The sequence below is a fragment of the Aspergillus alliaceus genome (genome assembly GCF_009176365.1).
Source record: "Aspergillus alliaceus strain CBS 536.65 unplaced genomic scaffold BDW43scaffold_27, whole genome shotgun sequence".
Classification (NCBI taxonomy): Eukaryota; Fungi; Ascomycota; class Eurotiomycetes; order Eurotiales; family Aspergillaceae; genus Aspergillus; species Aspergillus alliaceus.
This window is the reverse complement of record NW_022474710.1, coordinates 46,451-67,040: the sequence shown is the minus strand read 5'-3', so window position 1 is coordinate 67,040 and position 20,590 is coordinate 46,451. Positions and strand designations below refer to the sequence as shown.

Genomic DNA, 20,590 nt, shown 5'->3' with positions numbered 1-20,590 from the left:
CACCAGAGAAGGTAAAGTAGTAGTGAAAATTTTTTTTTCTGTTTTCTTTTCCTGACTCTTCCATTCATATTCCTGTTCCCCTTGCCGATACCCGCTGCCTAGTAGTCAGGTACCATTTGCAGCAACCAGATTTGCCACTTGCAGGCTCTTGCTTGAATCAACGGTGCCCACAGTCAACATAGGCCTCTTTCATTCCAATTCAAAGATTAAAGTGAAAGAGATAATATACTGTCCGTTATGGGAAAGAAGGAAGCGAAAGTCAGGTCTGGGAAGACCTCAACCACAAGTGAGATTGTTTTTTAAACATTTCCCTGTCTCCTACTATCATCAATCTTTGTCACAAAGATTGCTAAAAGAAAAGAGATTGACTGAATAATGGAACTCTTCCAGATCCCTCCGTATTACCCCGACGCACTTCTGCTAGACTTGCACGTTCTTCTTTCTCTAGGCCTACAAAAATGGACACGGATGTTAAGGACGAGGATAGTGGGTTACGTGATCTGAGCGCTATCAAATCGCATAGCAGCAATAAATTAACGACAATTGAAGTCGCTATCCCGCTAAAAAGACAGTCGCCTACACCCTCCACCTTATCATCTGCCCTACCTGACGATACGTCTGGAGATGGAACGAACGAGTACAGTACCCCAGCAAGTAGCGTTGCCCTTACTCCTGCCGAATCGGACCTAAATAGACCAAAGAAAAGAGTCAGTGCTTCGGTACGTGCTCGGGAACTACGTTCTAGTGCAATGTCTCTCAGCATACGGAAAGGACCCAAGAGAGTTCTTTCAAATATGACTGCAGACGACTCCGCAGTTGAAAGCTCGGATGCAACCCTAGCTCAGGCTCTTCAGCTTCGGGAATATCAAGAGCCATTCTCGAAACGACGCAAGGCTTCAAGTGGTGTTGGCTTTGAACTAGAGCATTCTACCGACAGCGATAGTGTTTTGACTGAGCTAAGTTATAACGAAAGCGATGACACCGAAGAAGAGACTATCGGAAAGCGGCAGCCTGCACGCCGGACGAGGGGCTCTGCTCGGAGTATTGGAAGAAATATAGTGTCAAACAGCGAAAATGATATCTCTGTGGCGGAGGATACGTCCGAGAGTGAACCAGATATCTCTGAAAGCGACTCTATGTCGAGTGTGAATGCGATTCCTGATACACAAAGACACCGGAGCTCAACTAGATCAAGAGCTGGCACTCGAACGCGGACACGAGCATCAAGAGCTTCTGCACCTATGGATCCGATAGTTAGACGGCCACGGATGACCTATCGGGTGAGTTATCAACTTTTAATTATCTCCAATTTCCCTGGAATATACCATTAATGTGCTTTCTAGGCATTGAGAGAACGGAAAAAGCTCGAAAACCAACATCCACTTATCACGACAATGTGGGATGAACTTAGAAACAGTCCTCCTGTTATTCCAGTAGCAGCAGATCAGCCCCCTGGCATATCGAGAAATCTCAAGTCATTTCAGCTGGAAGGTTTGAATTGGATGATGCAACAAGAGAGATCCCAGTACAAGGGCGGTTTATTAGGCGATGAGATGGGCATGGGGAAGACAATCCAGGCGGTTTCCCTCCTCATGTCTGATTATCCGGTTGGGCAGCCATCCCTCGTTGTCGTTCCCCCTGTTGCTTTAATGCAATGGCAATCTGAGATTAAGGTTTGTCTTGCCCCCCTAGAGTGAACATGGAATCTTGTCTCACATCATTTTAGGAGTATACGAATGGCCAATTGAAGGTCCTTGTATATCACAATTCAAACTCAAAAGTCAAATCGCTCTCAGAAAAAGATCTCCAGGCATATGACGTGATTATGATCTCGTGTATGTATCAGTCCCTAAAATGCAAGGTTGTCTCGTCTGATTATCACGTTAGATTCTGGCCTTGAGTCAATACACCGAAAAGAGTGGAAGGGATGGAATCGCGGTGATGGTATTGTGAAAGAAGACAGTACGTACCGAATTAATTTATATGATATCCGGATCCATTAACATGCCACAGGTATTATTCACTCCATCCACTATCACCGTCTTATTCTCGATGAAGCTCACAGTATTAAGGTACGTTTATTTTATATATCAGATTTCTGCAACAAACTGACATTCCTAGCAACGCACTACGAGTGTCGCCCGGGCGTGTTTTGCGCTCAAAGCGAATTACAAGTGGTGCCTTTCCGGCACCCCTGTTCAAAACCGAATCGGGGAGTTCTTTTCTCTCTTGCGCTTCCTAGAAGTTCGTCCTTTCGCTTGTTATTTTTGTAAACAGTGCAAGTGCCAGGAGCTTCATTGGTCGCAAGATGCTGAAAAGCGCTGCACCCACTGTAAACACAGGTACAGTATATACAATACCTTATTTACACGAGCTTCTTAATACTAATGGTTATTCCAGTGGGTTCAGTCATGTCTCAATCTTTAATCAGGAAATTCTGAATCCTAGTAAGTGCTTTTTGACAATGACCGATGCCGCTCTAACTGTGTAAAGTCGCCGAGAGCAATAATCCAGAAGCCCGAAAGGAAGCTCTGTCTAAACTACGCTTAATCACTGATAGAATCATGCTTAGACGTCTTAAGCGAGACCACACGGCCTCGATGGAGCTTCCACCAAAGCTGTGAGTACACTCAAATATCTTTTGATAATGCAGACTTTGCCCTGACAATGTTCAGTGTTGTTTTAAATAACGAATTCTTTGGGGAGATTGAACGTGATTTTTCCAGAAGCATTATGACCAACTCCGCTCGACAGTTTGATACTTATGTGAGCCGAGGTGTAATGCTGAACAACTATGCCAATATTTTTGGGCTTATTATGCAGATGCGGCAAGTTGCAAATCATCCAGATCTGATCTTGAAGAAGCACGCCGAAAATGGTCAGAACGTGCTTGTTTGTAGTATTTGTGACGAACCAGCAGAGGAGGCAATTCGGTCTCGATGCCGCCATGAATTCTGTCGTCGATGTGCTAAGGACTATGTGCAATCTTTTGATGCGGACTCAGTTGTTGATTGCCCTAGGTGTCATATCCCACTCTCGATTGATTTCGAACAACCGGATATCGAGCAGGAAGAAGAGCATATCAAGAAGAACTCCATCATAAATCGAATTCGTATGGAGAATTGGACATCGTCGACGAAGATCGAGATGCTCGTTTATGAGCTTTACAAACTGAGAAGTAAGAAGCAGACTCACAAATCGATAGTCTTCTCCCAATTTACGTCGATGCTACAACTTGTTGAGTGGCGTCTACGACGAGCTGGGTTTAATACTGTCATGCTTGATGGGACTATGACGCCTGCGCAACGTCAAAAGTCGATCGACTTCTTTATGAAAAACGTAGATGTTGAGGTGTTCCTTGTGTCCCTCAAGGCAGGAGGCGTAGCCTTGAACCTCACCGAGGCATCAAGGGTTTTTATCATTGATCCGTAGGTTTTTCCTGGCCTGGTTAATTGACTAGCTTTTGTATGCCGTGCTGATAGTCCTTGTTAGATGGTGGAATCCAGCCGCTGAATGGCAAAGCGCTGACCGATGCCATCGAATTGGTCAACGGCGGCCTTGTGTTATCACACGGTTGTGCATCGAGGATTCAGTTGAATCTCGAATTGTTTTACTGCAGGAGAAGAAGGCCAATCTGATTAACGGAACCATCAACAAAGATCAAGGTGAAGCATTAGAGAAGCTCACTCCAGAGGATATGCAATTCCTATTTCGAGGGTCTTAATCATACCTGGGGTAGTTCAGGAGGTCATTTATGTGGTTTTTCGGAACAAGCCAAGCTTAAGCTAGCCACGGGCATCTCGCTTCCAAAAAGCCCTTAAGAATATCTTTGCGTAGATTTATCGTGGTCACAATATGGATATTGCTTACTCCAGTACTCCCGGCTAGTTTTCTATTTGTCCCTTTTTGGGGGAGAAGAGAGGCGCCTCTCTCTCTTATTTCCTACAACATCAGATTTTTGGAGGTGTTTTCGGAGGATGCAATATGACATCTCATATGATAGATTGATATGCTAGATAATATCCGCACCGTCAGCCTTATCAATGATGTCACGGCTCCTTACTGGCGGTTACTTAGTTGAGAAGGTATTCTGGGGTAAATAAACAAAAAGGAGAAAATCTTCTCCAATGATAATCTTTAGTCTTTTCTTATGTCATCTTGCCTCAACAGGTGAGAAGTCACTATTGACCTAAAGACTTTGTTTGACTCCTGACTCCTGAGTCCTCACTTCTTGGCGGGGAAGGGGAAAAAAAATAAAATCGGCAAAAAGCTTAGCGTTGCTCGAACCCTGAGTCCAAGTGCCGTGAAAATGGTGAAGTGGCAATTATAGGTAATTTTATGCATGTCCAGGTATCAACCATAAATTCCTTTCCTTCGTTTCTTGTACATCTGCTGAGCTGAATGAATACTAGGATCCCATTCTTTGCAGTGACGCAGTCCCGCATTTCCGCTGATCCCCCCGAACGCTTGTAGGCAGCAACGATACTTAATCTAGAACACAACGGTCTTGCCAGGCTCTCTATATTTAAGAAAAGAAAAGGGGGGGAAAGGGAAAAGGAACAATATGGAAACGGAAGACTCTCAACCGCGAGCGCGGTCCCAGCATCCTGTCGACAAATACGGACTGAAGTTCGTTGACACGACAAAGCAATTTCAGCATAGGGCGGCCGCTATGAAAGCTACTTTAAACAGTAATCCTACTCAGCGAGAGCCAGCGGGAGGATTCGATAGCACTCCATTTCCCCATGCACCACCAGGCTACACCCTAAAATTCACCTTTCACCGGGGCATCAACCTTCCCTGCGCCGATTTTGGAAGCTTCTCCTCTGATCCATACACAGTGGCGCAGCTGAATGTCGACCTTCCCAAGCGACACAAACAAGATACAAATTTGACCTTCCGAACACCAACGGTGCGCAAAAATCGGGATCCAGTGTGGGAGAGTGACTGGATAGTTGCGAACGTCCCCGCGTCAGGGTTTCAGCTTAAGTGCACTGTTTATGATGAGGATGCAGCAGACCACGATGACAAGTTAGGAAATGCGTATGTTGAAGTCAACTCGATTACGGATCGCTGGAATGGTTTCAAGGAGCAGGCATTCAAGGTCAAGAAACGTACGGGCAGCAAACGAGTCTATTTATTTGGAAACATCGCCGCTCTTGCCTCCGGACGTCTGGACGTTGGGTCGCATCTTGTCATCACCGTGGAGTTGTTGGGGAAAACTCCCGGTAATGAAGGGGGTCAAGTCTATACTGTTGGGCCGAATTACTGGTTCAAACATTTTTCTCCACTTATTGGACGATTGGCGGGCACCAAAGACGAAGTACAAAGTTACAATGGTAAAAAAACGACTACTCGGTACAAGTATGTGATCTCCCCCACGACTTATAGCGCAATAGCTCATTACATGACTTTGACATAGTTTCCAAGCGATTCAAATACAGCTTAAGGGCCCTGTGCCTGCGGAGCTCTATCATCGCTATGTGGAGTTTAAACCGTTTGTGGCTGGAATGTTCACTTCGCAAAGCCTTCGAGGTCGCATCCTCAACCGAGCTCTACATCATCAGCATCAGCGGATCTATAATTTTGATAGGTCAACCCTGAATGGTCAATTCGAGTCGCCGTGCATTGAACTTACCCAAAAGTTTCTCGATTTTGTCCACCATGCTCAGGGCGGAAGGATATTCACATACGTCCTCACTCTAGATGGCCAGTTTCGTTTCACCGAAACAGGGAAAGAATTTGGGATCGATTTGCTAAGCAAGCATACGATGCACAGCAATGTATCAATATACATCGCTTACTCTGGCGAGTTTTTCCTCCGTCGGCGGAAGCATCATCGACGGCACTTGTCCCAAGTGTCTTATCACACAGATACCGAAATACCGGTGGATGAGTCTATGGAGGACAAAGAGATATCAACTAACCCAACAGACTATGAACTTTTTATTGATAATGATAGCGGTACCTACCGTCCGAATGGTCAGAAGCTTCTTCTGTTGAAGAAATTCATATCCGAAAATTTTGTCGGTCTTCACGTCACCACACTGGACTGCACAGAAGATGCGACACGAATGGAAGAATTAAAGAATGAGCAAAGGGAGTTCAAGAACAAGGAGAACGGTCAGATGGCCTTCCTCCAACGAAGCAGCACCTCATCACTTTCCATATCAAGCTCAGACGAGGAAGAACTTGATGAACGCAGTGGCGTCATATCAAAGAAGCGAGGCGAGTTTGCCCAAAAGGTGCACGACATGCGCGATGTCAAAGGGCAGGTTATGAAGTGGGCGCAGGCGGAGCACAAAGGTACAGGGGATCCGACACACAGCGCGGGGTTAGAAAAGGTTTCTAGCACCGATAGATCTCCATCAAAAATTACCCAAGGAAGCACTGCTGTTGACAGCCAATTGGCCAGCAATTCCAATGGACTGTGATACAGGCTTTTCCCTGGCTCTCAGTCCCGGCCTTGGAGGATTGGCTAACCCAATGTCCGAATCCAAATATGCTCAGACTCTAGCTCTTTGCCTCCTTCATTTATTCCTAACTTCTAAGCTGAGATATTTATTACTACAATTCTTCTCCTTTTTTGGGGGGGCGGAGGAGGGGAAGAAGGAAACGTCTGTACCATTCATGTTTAGTATATTATAATCACTATGGTAGATATGCTTTATGCTCATAGCTTCTAATTTTCTCCCTGCTCCCTCTGTAATCATGGATTTTACTAAAGGATGTAGTAAATATCTTTGAAATGCGTTACTTTCCCGGAGTCGCTCATAAATTTATTATTTATTTGTGTTATTAGTATCATGCTCTCTTTTAGCTCCTAATTTCTGATAATGGACATTCTCCCAGGTTGTATTAGAGACTATTTATTGAGCAGTCTCATGGGTAACTTTTAGAAGTCTTCAGAGTCCTACTCTCGGTATTAGAAAGTTCAGTACTCTAACATGTATTTTAGACCTTTTGATCACCTTATCATTTGTTCTTGGAGCTGTGACACGATTGTCTTTTGTCTTTTTCATGATATTCCATACCTCAGCAGCTGCGAATACCACATTGGGCTCAACGCTTCGATGTCATTATCTCATTAAAGCACATTTCCGACCAGAGCAGAGAGCAAAATGCCTGCCTTTGGAACTGACAAAATGGGTTGCAGCATTCACACCGGGTGGTGTGTTAACGGAACCGCAGTACGTAGAGGTACTAAATAATATCTATGCAGGTTGAAAAATTGAGACCGATACTTTTAGTGCCTTCCAATGGCTTTGGCCCAGTCACCATCAGGTAGTCGCATGGAAGTTGCCTAGAAAGAGTGAATAGGATTTAGAATACGAGAATGACACTCGTGACAGCTAAGAATCGAACAAGAATAGAACTTGCTATGGAGAAAATAAAGAAGCCTTTCGTCATTCTACAAAACGCCAGTGATTTTGGTCACGAGGAACGGCATTAAATTGCATTGTATTCAATATACTATTTCTCGGAGTGTATGTATATCATGTTGGTAAAAAACAGTGAGAGCTATAAAAGTAGGATTTTAGTAATAAATAATAGCAGATAATAACTTCCAGTGACCGATTTAAGTCTGTTCACTTCGAATGATCAACAGTAGAAGCACAATATCGGCGAAAAAAAGAAGCCAGTGTACGGAGAACTCCTGTTATCGAGGGGCAAGGTCATTTAATAAGATCATTCATAGCGCGCGGGACAAGTAATCTTGCGACTGATCAATCCTCAGGCACCACAGTCTAAGCCCCAAGTCCCGAACTCTTTTCAATCAATCGTATCCCTCTCCTCATTCCCCTTCAAAACTCTCGCCGCTATCAGCCTCCTTTCTTTATCACCTCTCCTGTCTGGGTCCAAACAGGGCTTGTTATACACCCCAACTATCCTAACACATTTGCCGGTTGAAGACCAAACAAGACGAACCGATTTAATTTCCCTTCATTCCTTTCTTCCCCCCTCTTTCATCTCCGACCGACGTTACTTTATCTAACCAACTCCCCTCCATTGCAACCAACCTACGACGTGTGAACCTCACCAAGCATCTGATCACCGGATTCCAGACTGGATGACGGCTCATTTGCTTGGCTACGTTCAGAGCCACATCGGCAGCAAGACACCCTTTCATCCGATTGTGGGCGCGCAGACCGTCGATGGTTACCTCCAATTGTCCCGGTTCCCTCTCCGGACACACGCTCAAGCGGTGACTTAGTCCCTTAAATTATACCACTATGGGAAATGTTGGAAGCCGGTTGGATGACTCGGGGAGTCTGTACTTTAAGGATCAAAGCAAATGTATGTCTTTATCTCCCGCGGCGCCAATGCTTCTACCCCGCAAAGCTCTGTTTGTGTTGAGTTCTAATTCTATCCCCGATTCTTCATTGTGTAGTGATCACAATTGCTGACCGCGTTCGCTTACACAGTTACTATCGCATCTGTGACTATAACCGATTCCAGGCGGAGAGTCCTGTTAAACCTCGTCCCGAATTCATTTCCCTCAAGCAGGTACATCGCCAAGCGTGATATCGGCGACGAGGCCCCGATTGAATATATCCAGGTATAAATCGAATAAGTACCTAATTACGTGTTTCTAGCTGCTTTACTTACCCTCTCTATGTTATGTTAGGATCCGGATTCTTCCTCATCTGCCCAGGCGCCTACGTTCCTTTTGCGGCTTTCCAATGAAGACGAATTAAACTTCCATTTCACATTCATATTGAGACAAACTCAAACCGGCAATGCTACAAATTCAACTGTTAATGGTGTTGCGACTTCTCTCCCAGAAGTTGCTGACACTGTGGTCACGGGACTGACTTTCGCACATGCGCCAAATTCAAAGGAGCTAGACAACCTAATCACTAGAGAGTTTCATGCCAACCCCAACCTACAAAATAATTCAAATGTGCAGTTTGTAGGGGATTACTCGACTGGTGGCAGCCCATCGGTGCAATTTGAATGGTCGTGGAGATGGAAGCCACCCAAACCAGTAGAGGACAAAGGGGGCGGCTGGAGGAACAGCTGCAGCTTTTTGGAATATGATCAAAGAGCGAACCGGCTAAACACACTTGCTCACTTCTCTTTTTGGGTACAGAACACTATACGTGCCTTGCCGAGCCCACAGATTTTTTCGCCAAGGTTAGAGCTCCACGTCCCGCCCCGACATCGCATTCCCTCATCGCACTCTGTGCTTTCTCATTCCAGCGATGCGGATGCAACGCCTAACCCGCAGATCATGCCCGGCACTCCGCCAGAGGTGGACTCCGTACCACCTCCACTCCCGGTCAAGATTGATCTTCCCCATTCGCGACCCGGTGAAGACATGAGTATTGTTGAAGACGGTCCATTATTTCGAGCTACAATGAAAGCATTGGAACAAAGAACAGGCAATATGCGCGCAAAGATAAAGAAAGTTCTCAAGAAAGCGGAGGCGGCCCAGCAGGCTCAGAATACCTGTAATGATGCCGTGGAGGCCTTCTTGTCCGCACTAAACGACGCATCAACTCCGAACGCAAATGCGATACAACCGGCACTTGATCATTATTTCGAAAAGATCGCGCGACAGATCCTAAATTACGAGAGACTCAATACCATTCAACTTCAGAAACTTGTCATCGACCCGTTGATCAAACTCTACAATAATGACATAAAGCAAGCCGAGGCCAAAAAGAAAGAATTTGAGGAAGAAAGCAGGGATTATTATGCATACGTTAGTCGCTATCTTGGTCAACGTCAAGATTCGCTTAAAGAGAAGAAGCGGGCGGAGAGTGACTCTAAGTACCAAGCTAAGCGTCGGAATTTTGAGCTTAAACGCTTCGACTATTCGTCATTCATGCAAGACCTTCACGGTGGACGTAAAGAGCAGGAGGTACTGTCGCATCTTACCAAATACGCTGATACGCAAGCGAAAAGCTTTCTTGCAGCTTCCAAGAAAGTTGATGATATGATCCCTCAGCTAGATGCACTTATCCACGAGGTCAGCCAAGCAGATAAGGAATTTCAATTTCAGAGGACAGAGAGGGAGGAGAAGCGAAGGGCTTTGGAAAAGAGTAGCAACATGTATCTTGAGCCCGATTCGTTGATTAACTCGAGCGTACCATCAACGCTATCAGGAAATGGTAGTGGAGCCCAAAGATCAGAAGGGGAGCTTGGACGCGCGGATAGCACAGGATCTCAACTGCGGAGTGTGATTAGCAATACCTCAACGTCGACGCAAGCTAATGTTTCGGGCATCGCTCCTTCAACCGGGCCAATCGTAGCACTTGCTTCTGCAAGCTCAAGTGGTACGCTCGTCCAGAAGAGTCCCAGAAACTTCTGTCCTGCCCTTGTGAGCCAAGTATGTTTGCCTGGGCTAACGATAGTCATAGGTCAGCAAAGGAAGGAGGGACTGCTCTGGGCATTGTCCCGGCCAGGATCCCATATCGATCCAAAAGGCATTAACAAACAAGCTTGGCACAAGTAAGCTAGCGATCCGCAATTCTCTATTCTCATTTCCCTCAATTGTTGCCGCTTAACTAACGCTCTGTCTATAGGTTCTGGATTGTGTTGGACCAGGGGAAACTGTCGGAGTACAGCAACTGGAAACAAAAGCTTGATCTACATATGGACCCTATTGATCTACGAATGGCCTCTGTGCGAGAGGCTCGAAATGCAGAGCGAAGGTTCTGCTTCGAAGTGATCACTCCTCAATATAAACGCATTTACCAGGCAACCTCGGAGGAGGATATGGGCAACTGGATCCGAGCTATCAATAATGCGTTACAAAGTGCTGTTGAGGGTCGTGGAATGTCTCCGCCACTCTCGCCCACTAACGACAGCTCCTCCATTGGTCGAGATATCGGTTCTGTATTGACTGGAAAGAGTTCTTCATATTCAGGCCAACATTCCCAACCCACAGCGGCTAACGCATCAAACAACAGTGTAACCCGCCGCACTACTGTGGGTGCACGGCCAAGCTACGTACGTGGTGATGGCAATGATTTCGAGGACAATCCCTCTAGGCTACTTCAGACAGTTCGTGATGCTGACCAAGGCAATAACTGGTGTGCGGACTGTGGATCGGCGTCGAAGGTCGAGTGGGTGTCTATTAACCTGGGAATTATTTTGTGCATCGAATGCAGCGGCATCCACAGATCCCTTGGAACGCATATATCGAAGATCCGATCCCTTACCCTCGACGTGAATTCCTTCTCAAATGATATCGTTGAAATATTGTTGCAAATTGGCAACCGTGTCAGCAACATGGTTTGGGAGGCAATGTTGGATCAATCTCAAAAGCCAGCAGAGACTTCAACTCGGGAGCAGCGCCTGAAATTTATCACTGCAAAGTATAGTGAACGAGCTTTTACTCAGCGACTGCCTTCCCAGCTGTCACGTTTCGCAACGCCGGATGAAACACTTCTCGCCGCGATCAAGAAAAATGACATCCAAGGTGTCCTCTATGGCATCGCACTTCGCGCTAACGTGAATATCACGGATCGTTCCCGTAACACCCATGCGGTTTTTCTCGCTCTAGCAGCTGCTGATCCAGCATCCCCGGGTTCGACTTCGTCTAGGCCTAGCACAGCAAACTCGGTGAAACCCATCCCATTTCCTATTGCTGAGTTACTTGTCCAAAATGGAGCGGAGATTCCATCCCAACCTCCTCCTATTCCCCTGTCGCCTGCTGCTCAGCTATATCTGAGCCAACGCACCGCAAGAGTACCCGCATTCAACACATCGGCTGCACCTGTATCAGGTAAACTTACCGCTGACAGCCTGGGCACACTGCCCAGCATTCGAGGACCAGGTGGTGATAATCCCATATCATCTTCTCACGGGCCGAGCTCTTTAGATAGCAAAGAGCGTGAAAGACTACATAAAAGAGGAAGCGCCGGTGCCAGATTCGCAGGAAAAGTAGCCTCTCTAGGTATCGATCGATGAAACTTTATTTGCATTATTGATTTCGCTCTTCATCTGCTCTACTATCATTTCTCAGTGGATTGGCCCTTAATATTAATTATAGATAATGAGGCTCAAGTGGGCATGACGTGATGTTAGGACTCGGGTTCGGACGGTTTATGTATCCATTTTCTGGAGGACATCAATTCAAATGACTGGCTTTTACCTGTTTCGTCTAATGTGCATTCATTTATATGATGTCTATCATGTTTTCTCCTTGATTGTTCATATTTCGCTTCATCTCACGGTTGGTCCCGTCCCTCCTCCTTGTTTTCTCCTTTCCTTCAGACTTTGTTCCCTATGCATCCTCTAGTGCAGGATATATGTGACTTGCACAGCAACTTTTTTCTTTTTTTTCTCATTTATATACCATCTCAGCTCGTTTCAGTATTAAACCCCCTACCCCTTTTGAGTATTCATGATTTTGGTTGCCCTTACATTGTATATATATATGTACCTACACTGTCGGTTAACTGGCAGTGTATCCCCGTACCTTCATGTGTTACTAAGGAATAGTATCACATTATGATACGATTGGTATTGTATGGTCAATAATGTTTGATTTCCTCTCCCGCTCCACCTTTCTCCATCAACATCCTCCCGGATCCTTTTTCCAAAGGAACGCCATTAGGCAAGAGCTGTGGTGGCGTGAATGGCAGAAAACACGATGGTATCATCGCACATACTAGTGTACTTAAACGAGAAAGGGGAGGAAGCGAAGAGAACAAACATCCAACGATCTACACTCGGCGTGAAGCCTATGACGTCATAGGCATCCCTCAGAAGGAGTGATTTTCTTCCTCCGCGTCCGCCACACATTCAGTGGTTTGGGCCTCCAAGATGTCTGACGTATGTCTCAGCACACAATGGTTATCTGGATTACCGCAGCAATTACCGTAGTGGGCAACAAATGGTGTGGTTTCTCTCAAGGTTTCTGGTGGCGAATATCAGTTTCTTCTGCATACATATGTCCATGGTTATTAAATACTGCATGGGAATGGATTGCGAGCCCCACAGACAAGGGGTGAGATTTCAGTCCACCAGCCTTGCCTGTAATTCTTAATAATTTGCCAGCGCTCCCATTACTTGTGTGATTGATCCTTGCTAATGGAAGTAATCTCATAGTAGGTCAACTTGATACTTGGCTACTAGTACTTTGGAGGTGGACCTTGGACCTTGTTACCTACTAAGACGTAGTATGTAGTAAAGTACTAGTAGGTAACCGCCTAGGTCGGCTCTACTTATCTTACCCGATCTACCTAATAAAATCCATAACCCGGGTTACATGCCAAATATCCCACCAATCACAATCGTCATCGACGGATTTCCGGTGCTGCTAGATCATCAGAGCTTGCTCGAGCGTTCACTGGGTAGTATTTTAGGTGGGTATCATTTCCAGCCACCACGAACGATAGTACTAGTATCCTAGTGCATTTACAGGCGTAAGGTAAATAAGAGGGTCTTAGCGCGATTGATCAGGTGACACTACGTGCCCCAGTGTGGCACAAGCTGTATGGAGTATCCTGGAATTTTCTTTCGTACGTAGATATGAAAATGGTACTTTCTAGAAATGAAGGGCGTCAAGTGTATGTACAAGCTCCATTCACTTGCATTAGTTTCATGTGTCGATATTGGATCTTTTTCAATTTTACTATAAAAGGAAGGGTAAGGGAACGATATTAACGGAGGGTGTCACACTGAATGATTGATGTATTTGGCATGTAGTTGCTCGAGATTCTAAAGTATACCCGGGTACGTGGGAAGCTAGGCTTGTGCCCCTAGTCATGAGTTTGTGTTGATAAAAAAAGGTTTAAAAAATTTTCCTAGAAAGGATGAGATGAAGTTCAATGGGTGAATCACTGATTGGTCGGGATCCCATCCCGTCAAGTGGAGTTTGTTGCAGTACTTGCAAGCCTCAGGATGGATTCTTTTACTGTTTAGGAGCCGCCCTCTGCATTCCCTTGATAATTTGGATCCCCCCTCTGAATCGGTTAGTAAATCAGAAAGAATGTTAGGGAAGAACTTCATTATTCATTATCCGATAGGTAAATAGCAGTCAAGTGGGAACATTCACTTCCCTCGGCATTAGAGGTTGGTTTGAAGCTTACGAAGCAGTTACCCTGTACTTCAAAAGAGATGCGGAGAATTTAATTTAATTTAATTTAATTTTATTTTTAGTTTAGTTTATTTTACCAACTGATCAAAATTTACCTTTTACCTTTTATTCTTTTATTTTACCTTCAAATCCATTTACTCTCGTTCCCCACTGTATTTATTTCCTTGCCACCTGAAAAAAGGACGTCTAGGCAGTGAAGGTTCGCTGGCATCGAGTTGACATTTCCTCTAGCCCTAACTCGGGTTTTCGATGTTACACAAATGCAGGGAGAATGATCTTTCAGGCCTCTTCTTCTCCGTCAGAGGGCCCGCGCCGAGAGGGGCAGAGGAGATGATCAAAGTGTGCTGTTGGTGTTGTGCCCCAGCGCCACGTCTCCATCCAACTGTGGACCACCTACTCAGCCAGGTGTGTCTCGAAGCCCATCAGAATCTTCCATTATTCTCACTGGGTAGCTTGGAGATCGGGCCCTAGTGGGAATGTACCCTCCTGCCGTTGTGATTTGGATGACCCGCCGTCTTAGGCTAGGATCAGCCAATTTCTCTTCTCAATTTCTCTTCTTAAGGTGGGACTTGCTTTACAGATTGTTATTTTTATAGTGATATCTTTTTATTTCCCCTTCTCGGTGTAATACGCCCTCGGTTCTCGTCTCCTTTCTCCAAGTCCCATAATCATCCGGAGGCCATGGCATTGGCTACTTGGACGCCCAATCCCCACTGCTACTCGCCAGAACTGTTCCGTAGAGGTTCAGATTGCAGTTGACCTCCCGTAGGTAAGTCCACCCATTCGTCTTCGCCCTTTGTATGTATTTTATGAAATTCGTTCTTTAATTCCCATGGCAATGGTGGCAACGTACTTTTCCCAGTCTTTTACGCGATAAATGCAGATATTGTACATGTGTGAAGCCACGGTTCATGGATTGATCTCGGTGTCCACTGACGATCGAGTCCTTCAGTATGGCCGATCCTCGTCGCCTATTGGTGCCAGTCAGTCATCGGAACGGTGGAAGTACCTATACTCTCAAACTAACTACAGTGGGGGATGCAGTCATACCACTACACGACTCTTGGTGACTTATGTGTGTCAATCAGTATACTTCATACTATCATCGAAATATTCTTATGCTCCTGTCAGCAGTGGCGTTTACAGCCACAGATCGCCTCATTCCCATCAATCTAGATGTGATCAGCATCTAGGCAATAAATTTCTGTTCCCTTCTTCCCGAGCATTTGCCACTAGAGTTCGATTGTGCTCGGAGGACTTATGCCCACCGGCCCCAAATCCCCATATACTTAGATCCATCGTTCCCATCAGGTCAGGGGATATGGTAACAGTGACCAATCATCACTGCAAGGTCCAGCCATCGAGTCAATTATTGCATTTCATACCTTTCTACATCAGATCCTTTTCTGCTTGACTAAGCCATACATCTTATCTTTTATTTTCCCTTTTCTCCTGTCCCCCTCTCCTACCTATAATAGTAAACCGCGGTTTAGGGGCCTCCTGTCTCTAATTTAGACAAAGGGCTTTCTTTCAGTGACAATACGCAGAATCTCTGATTCATCCTTCAATAATACTGGTCCCACCACGGATCTCCCCACTCAAGTGGACGCGTGCGACTATTTGTGCCTCGGAACTATTTCCTCAGTCTTAAAAACCCAGTGGGTTGATTATCATTGACTTCTTCTACTATCACCTCCTTTCGGAGCTTTGGGCTCTTGGATCGAGCCATAGGACCTAGTGTGGCAATTGAGAAGACTCACCTGTTGGGGCGAAGCCTCGCTTGTGGATATTGATTGCCTCACGGGCCACGGCCGCAAACACCAGAGGGCAGGCCAGATACAGAGAGAAGCCTGAAAGATAACGAGGAAAACGTCGTGAATCCTTTAGCAGAGTCCTCCATCTTGTTCCCCCCCCCCCCACCCCCTCCCTTTTAGTTGTCTGGCCGCCAGTGCAGTTCCCTTCTTACTGATATATTACTTGTCCTATACCTAAGCCCATACAGACACGTCTCAAGGTGCCTCCCATTCCTTCCCACACCTCAAGACATATCCACATTTTGACAGCGATCTTCTGTAGGCTCTGTTGAATGTGGAGGGGCTTTTTCCCGGGTTTATTATTTATTATTCATTATTCCCTACCCCTTCTTTTTCATACCTAGTTTTTACTGCCTCAGTTGTAGTGGATGTGCGTTTAGGAAGAACCTAAACCACACCCACATTCACAAACCGCATTTAGCTGTTTTATCCACTCTTTTGGAGATTGGATCTCCTTGACGAACAGAACATAATACTTTCAATCGGTACTCCTAATTTAAACTTTTTTCATTTATACAGAGGAAAACCACAATCATCCTTTCTTCGTCAAACATCCAGGACTATTACCCAAGAGAAAAGGAAAAAAGGGTAAGGAGTCTTTTCTTATTTTACATTATTCGTGTCTTTGTCAATTTGCAATTGGAGCTTTCAACATTCGGCCTCTGTTCAAGGTTATGTCTTGAGAACCAAGTGAGGCATCGCCATCCTCGTCCATGTGTTTAATTCTATGGCTGGTCGTTTTTATGTGCCCTTCCTAATCTTCTGTTCGAGGGAATGTGAGGGCTAAGAAGGCAAGCCCTTTGCTGGCTGCTTTCTTCCTCCTTTGGTGTGATACAAAAGCCACTATGCACTCTCCATCAATTCACTTCTTACTGTATTCTTTGCCGTTATTATATTCTCCGTCTTGCGATGTCGCCACCACCATAGGCTTTACCATTTTAAAGATTACGCTGTCTTGCTTCCGCTCTCATTTAGAGCTTATGTGCTCTGCCCCCAGCGGTTTACAGCAACCCCTTCTCCTTGGGATTTCTTCTCATGGAAAATGACTCTAACACTTGGATCTGGCTATTCTCCATTCCCCACTCACCCTGAAGAGTACCTATGATTCAGGTGTGCGTGGGGGGAGGTGGTGCGTACATTTTTCTTGTACTTAGGCCTGTTTCCAGAGTCCACACAGCCCCCTTTATTACAATTGTACAGTCCGAATAAATCCTCAGTGTCAACGCTAGGCTGTCATTCCTTCACTTCCGAGATACGGTCTTCTCACCGTGAATGGCTGCACTGTCTTCCTTTTCATCTCTCCTGTGGCTAGAAGTCATACCTCCATTAGCCTCGTCCAAAGTATTCAGTGTAATCTCTCCTTGCCTTTTCTCGTTTTCGTTTTTCTTCCCCCCTTTTTCTTTTGGTCCTTAACACATTTCATCCTCCATTCTTTTTCCTACTTCTCCTCTGCTTCTCTTTCTCTTCTTTTTTCTTTTCTTCTGTTTCTTTTAATTCTTTGAGCCTTCATTCATCACCATCTGCCAGGTCTCCCCCTTATATTGGCAACATTTTCACATCAAAGGCCGTTTCGAAAGCCACGTTAGCAGTTTCTGACGCATGTTCATAGACGCTGAAGTGAAGGACCACTACGGTGTTATAGGACCGCTGCGCGCGGATAAATCCTTGGAACAGGACGGTATGAGCTATAGCTTCCCTTGTTCTAAAGGCTTAACATTGTATACCATACAGTAGTTGACTAACTATGTCAAGAGCCTACCTTTTTTCTTTCACCGTGCTTTCTGGTCCGATCCGGCCATGACGAACTCCATAGAAAATACTGCCCCGGCCAAATCCGAATCAGCAAACGCGGCACCAGGGGGCAGCATATCTCACAACTCTAATAAAGCCTGTCCCTCGGCAACAGCAACTCAACAAACAGGTAAAGGCTCCCTTATCATGATCACGAGCTACTTGGAAACGGGAGATTCCAATACTAAAATCAGCCTTTCCAGTTATTGAATTATTGCAGGATACTCGCCCGCAAATTGTACACCATTATCCCGAACAAACTACTTATATAAGACATAGTGGGCCTGGGATGCCTTCAGCGACGCTGGGCATGAGATCCACGTTACCCGGCTACCAAACCCAAACGATCGTCTTTGGGCAGCGTGCGATGTCCCAGCACATAATACCTCCGAGTTCTGGGTACGAAGTTGTACATTCACCAATGCACTCGTTGCCCGTATATCCTGAGACAGCACCAAATATGAATATGCCTTTCAATAATCCGTTTCCCCAAGCTTATTCGCCGTATTTGCAACATCAACATCAACATTTGCCCATTCAACATAGCAATCCCGGATACCCACCGCTGGGCTACAACTCGCCTGCGCATCTAAGAGTCCCAGTGGTCGGGTATGGGCAGACTTATTATACTCCACCCACGTATGCGGCATCTCGTGAACAGGGTGTAGTTCAAGCGAATGTAACAATCCACTTTCAGCCACATGGCCTATCCCGCAATACCAAAGATAATTTGGCAAGAACGTCAGCAACTCTTCCAGAAGAGCCAAAGCCACGTAGCTTGGATTCGGAATATGATGTCTCAATGACAATTGTGGATGGGTCAACTCCTATGAGATCTACCCAAGCTCAACCTTCGGCATTTGGTACGCCGAGGGAGAAAAGCTATGAGGCAGGATCAACAGCTCGTGGTCCACCTTTCTTTCGGGATAACGATAGATTGGCAGACCCCTCTGCACTTCCAATCAATTTTTTAACCCTCACAACGCCGCGAGGACCCCCAAGGAAACCAAAGCAATCTGGTAATGCTTTATGGATTGGTAATCTTCCTCCAGCGACAGACATTAATGAGCTAAAAGACTACTTCGCTCGGGAGGCCACCAGAGATGTTGAAAGCGTTTTTCTCATATCGAAGAGCAACTGTGCCTTTGTCAATTACAAAACTGAGGCGGCCTGCCTTGCAGCGCTGTCAAGGTTCCACGACTCCAGGTTTCACGGAGCACGACTTGTCTGTCGACTGCGACGAGGATCAATGTCTCCTGCTCCCCAGTCCGATTCATCGAGCCTCTCTGTCGTATCTTCCTTTCAAGCTGAGAACGATGCCGACACTATGAACGAGGAGACCATAAATATGCCGGTGCGAAGGATAGCCGAAAGTAGGGACTTGAACTCCCGGGTGCCCAACAGATATTTTATCGTCAAAAGCCTGTCCATGGATGACCTCGAACTGAGTCGGCAAAGTGGAACCTGGGCGACGCAGGCACATAATGAAAACAACCTGAACCAGGCCTATCAGGTAAGACTTGCTATCAATTGAAAGGGGCAAGCGGACAAGCAGTTCAAGCAAGACAATGTCATGAAACTTGGCACTGACGAAAACCAGACTGCGGATAATGTCTACCTTTTTTTCTCTGCAAATAAGTCTGGCGAGTATTATGGATACGCTCGGATGGTGTCGCCAATTCAAGAAGGCGACGGCTTAAATATGGAGATGCCGCCTCGTCTTAGCCCCACCCAAACCGAGCCCGAAGATCTAGATTCGACTCCAACTCCAGCGACATCCACTGCCCCAAAGGGACGCATCATCAATGATCTTGCCCGAGGTACGGTATTCTGGGAAGCCGACTCCTCGGAAGATGAGGGCAGAAGCAAAATCAAAAGGAGCGTCGCAGACGTAGCAGAGGAGGTAGCAGAGTCAGGGTTCCAATCTATTGGGAAACCATTCCGGATTCAATGGCTCTCGACTGAACGAGTTCCTTTTCATCGCACGCGAGGGTTGCGGAATCCTTGGAATGCAAACCGAGAAATCAAAATCGCCCGAGATGGCACGGAGATTGAGCCGGCTGTTGGAGAGAGGCTTATGCAGCTATTCAACACTTCTTACCCTGGATAAGAGAAAAGGGCAACAAGAGGGAGAAGCATCCTCAAGGAGACAATGTTCAAAGCCACAAGGTTAAGCAGGATAATATTATGTATAGTTTGCATAGGATTTAAGCGCCCATGGAATAGTGGGGGATGATGGAGTGGCGACTAAAACACTACATACAGCAAAAGCTGGGGAGATGAGGTTTTTGGGACCTAAGACTCTAGTTAAATGGTAGGTAATAGTAATATGATATTGCTTATATTCACTAGTAGCTAGTACTTGAAGAATTCTTGGCTGCCTTAAAATTTAAGGTCTTTATATTTAATGAGGTCACCATCCGAGAGAGATGAATCATCGACCCTTCAAGTTTGCCCCCGGGTTTTTAATCCAACCCCAAGGAGGCTAGACCGGTTCTGGCCCACGGTCAATCCGTCGAAAGAAGACATGTGGGGTAAACCTTACCTTACTGTACATACTCTGTACATTGATGTCTTCCTTTCTTCTTGCCTCTTCTCTCTTTTCTACTCTTCTTATCCACCCCGGCGTGGAAGGAAACAGATTCTATTTTCCCCTCTCCAGCGGGTCTTGGACTTTTCACTACTACTATTCAACTAATGATCCTCTAATGAGGTAGTTTTTTTCCACTGTACCGGGTATCCTTGGGAGGTCACCTTCCCCAGGTGCCAGCATCCTCTCAGATCCATACACCGGTGAGTTCTGTGCCAAGAACATACCATTGTGAATGAGTGAAGGCTTTCTCCCCCTCTTCCACTCTCCCCCAAACACACAACCAAAACGCCAGGAGCTTCCCACCCTGCAGCTAGTCGATCATATTTTGTGATATCC

General features: G+C 45.9%; 5 protein-coding genes across 5 annotated transcripts; all 5 read left to right on the top strand.

Annotated features, from left to right (window-relative positions):
• Positions 1–458: 458 nt before the first annotated feature.
• Positions 459–3,724, top strand: BDW43DRAFT_311919 (DNA repair protein RAD16; the record flags this gene model as incomplete). Its single annotated transcript, XM_032047266.1, has 10 exons — positions 459–1,280; positions 1,344–1,673; positions 1,727–1,835; positions 1,888–1,962; positions 2,014–2,072; positions 2,122–2,342; positions 2,401–2,447; positions 2,494–2,620; positions 2,676–3,428; positions 3,493–3,724. The coding sequence occupies 10 exons, from the start codon at positions 459–461 to the stop codon at positions 3,722–3,724; spliced, it is 2,775 nt and encodes a 924-aa protein (XP_031899366.1).
• A 948-nt stretch (positions 3,725–4,672) lies between these two features.
• BDW43DRAFT_300886 (C2 domain protein) lies at positions 4,673–6,434 on the top strand (the record flags this gene model as incomplete). Its single annotated transcript, XM_032044966.1, has 2 exons — positions 4,673–5,364; positions 5,423–6,434. The coding sequence occupies 2 exons, from the start codon at positions 4,673–4,675 to the stop codon at positions 6,432–6,434; spliced, it is 1,704 nt and encodes a 567-aa protein (XP_031899365.1).
• Positions 6,435–8,234: 1,800 nt separating this feature from the next.
• On the top strand, positions 8,235–12,512 carry BDW43DRAFT_320043 (putative ARF GTPase activator (Csx2); the record flags this gene model as incomplete). Its single annotated transcript, XM_032049009.1, has 5 exons — positions 8,235–8,298; positions 8,427–8,560; positions 8,630–10,283; positions 10,368–10,458; positions 10,533–12,512. 5 exons carry the CDS (start codon positions 8,235–8,237, stop codon positions 11,920–11,922), a joined length of 3,333 nt encoding a protein of 1,110 aa, XP_031899364.1. The 3' UTR covers positions 11,923–12,512.
• Positions 12,513–14,195: 1,683 nt separating this feature from the next.
• On the top strand, positions 14,196–15,955 carry BDW43DRAFT_278838 (uncharacterized protein). Its single transcript, XM_032042217.1, has one exon. The coding sequence runs from the start codon at positions 14,934–14,936 to the stop codon at positions 15,468–15,470; it is 537 nt and encodes a 178-aa protein (XP_031899363.1). The 5' UTR covers positions 14,196–14,933; the 3' UTR covers positions 15,471–15,955.
• A 1,712-nt stretch (positions 15,956–17,667) lies between these two features.
• Positions 17,668–19,841, top strand: BDW43DRAFT_320041 (putative YT521-B-like splicing factor; the record flags this gene model as incomplete). Its single annotated transcript, XM_032049008.1, has 3 exons — positions 17,668–17,791; positions 17,865–19,174; positions 19,262–19,841. The coding sequence occupies 3 exons, from the start codon at positions 17,668–17,670 to the stop codon at positions 19,769–19,771; spliced, it is 1,944 nt and encodes a 647-aa protein (XP_031899362.1). The 3' UTR covers positions 19,772–19,841.
• Positions 19,842–20,590: the final 749 nt, after the last annotated feature.

Bases quoted from the DNA above. Each gene is read 5' to 3' on its own strand.
- BDW43DRAFT_278838 (XM_032042217.1), top strand. From the start codon at position 14,934: ATGCAGATATTGTACATGTGTGAAGCCACGGTTCATGGATTGATCTCG.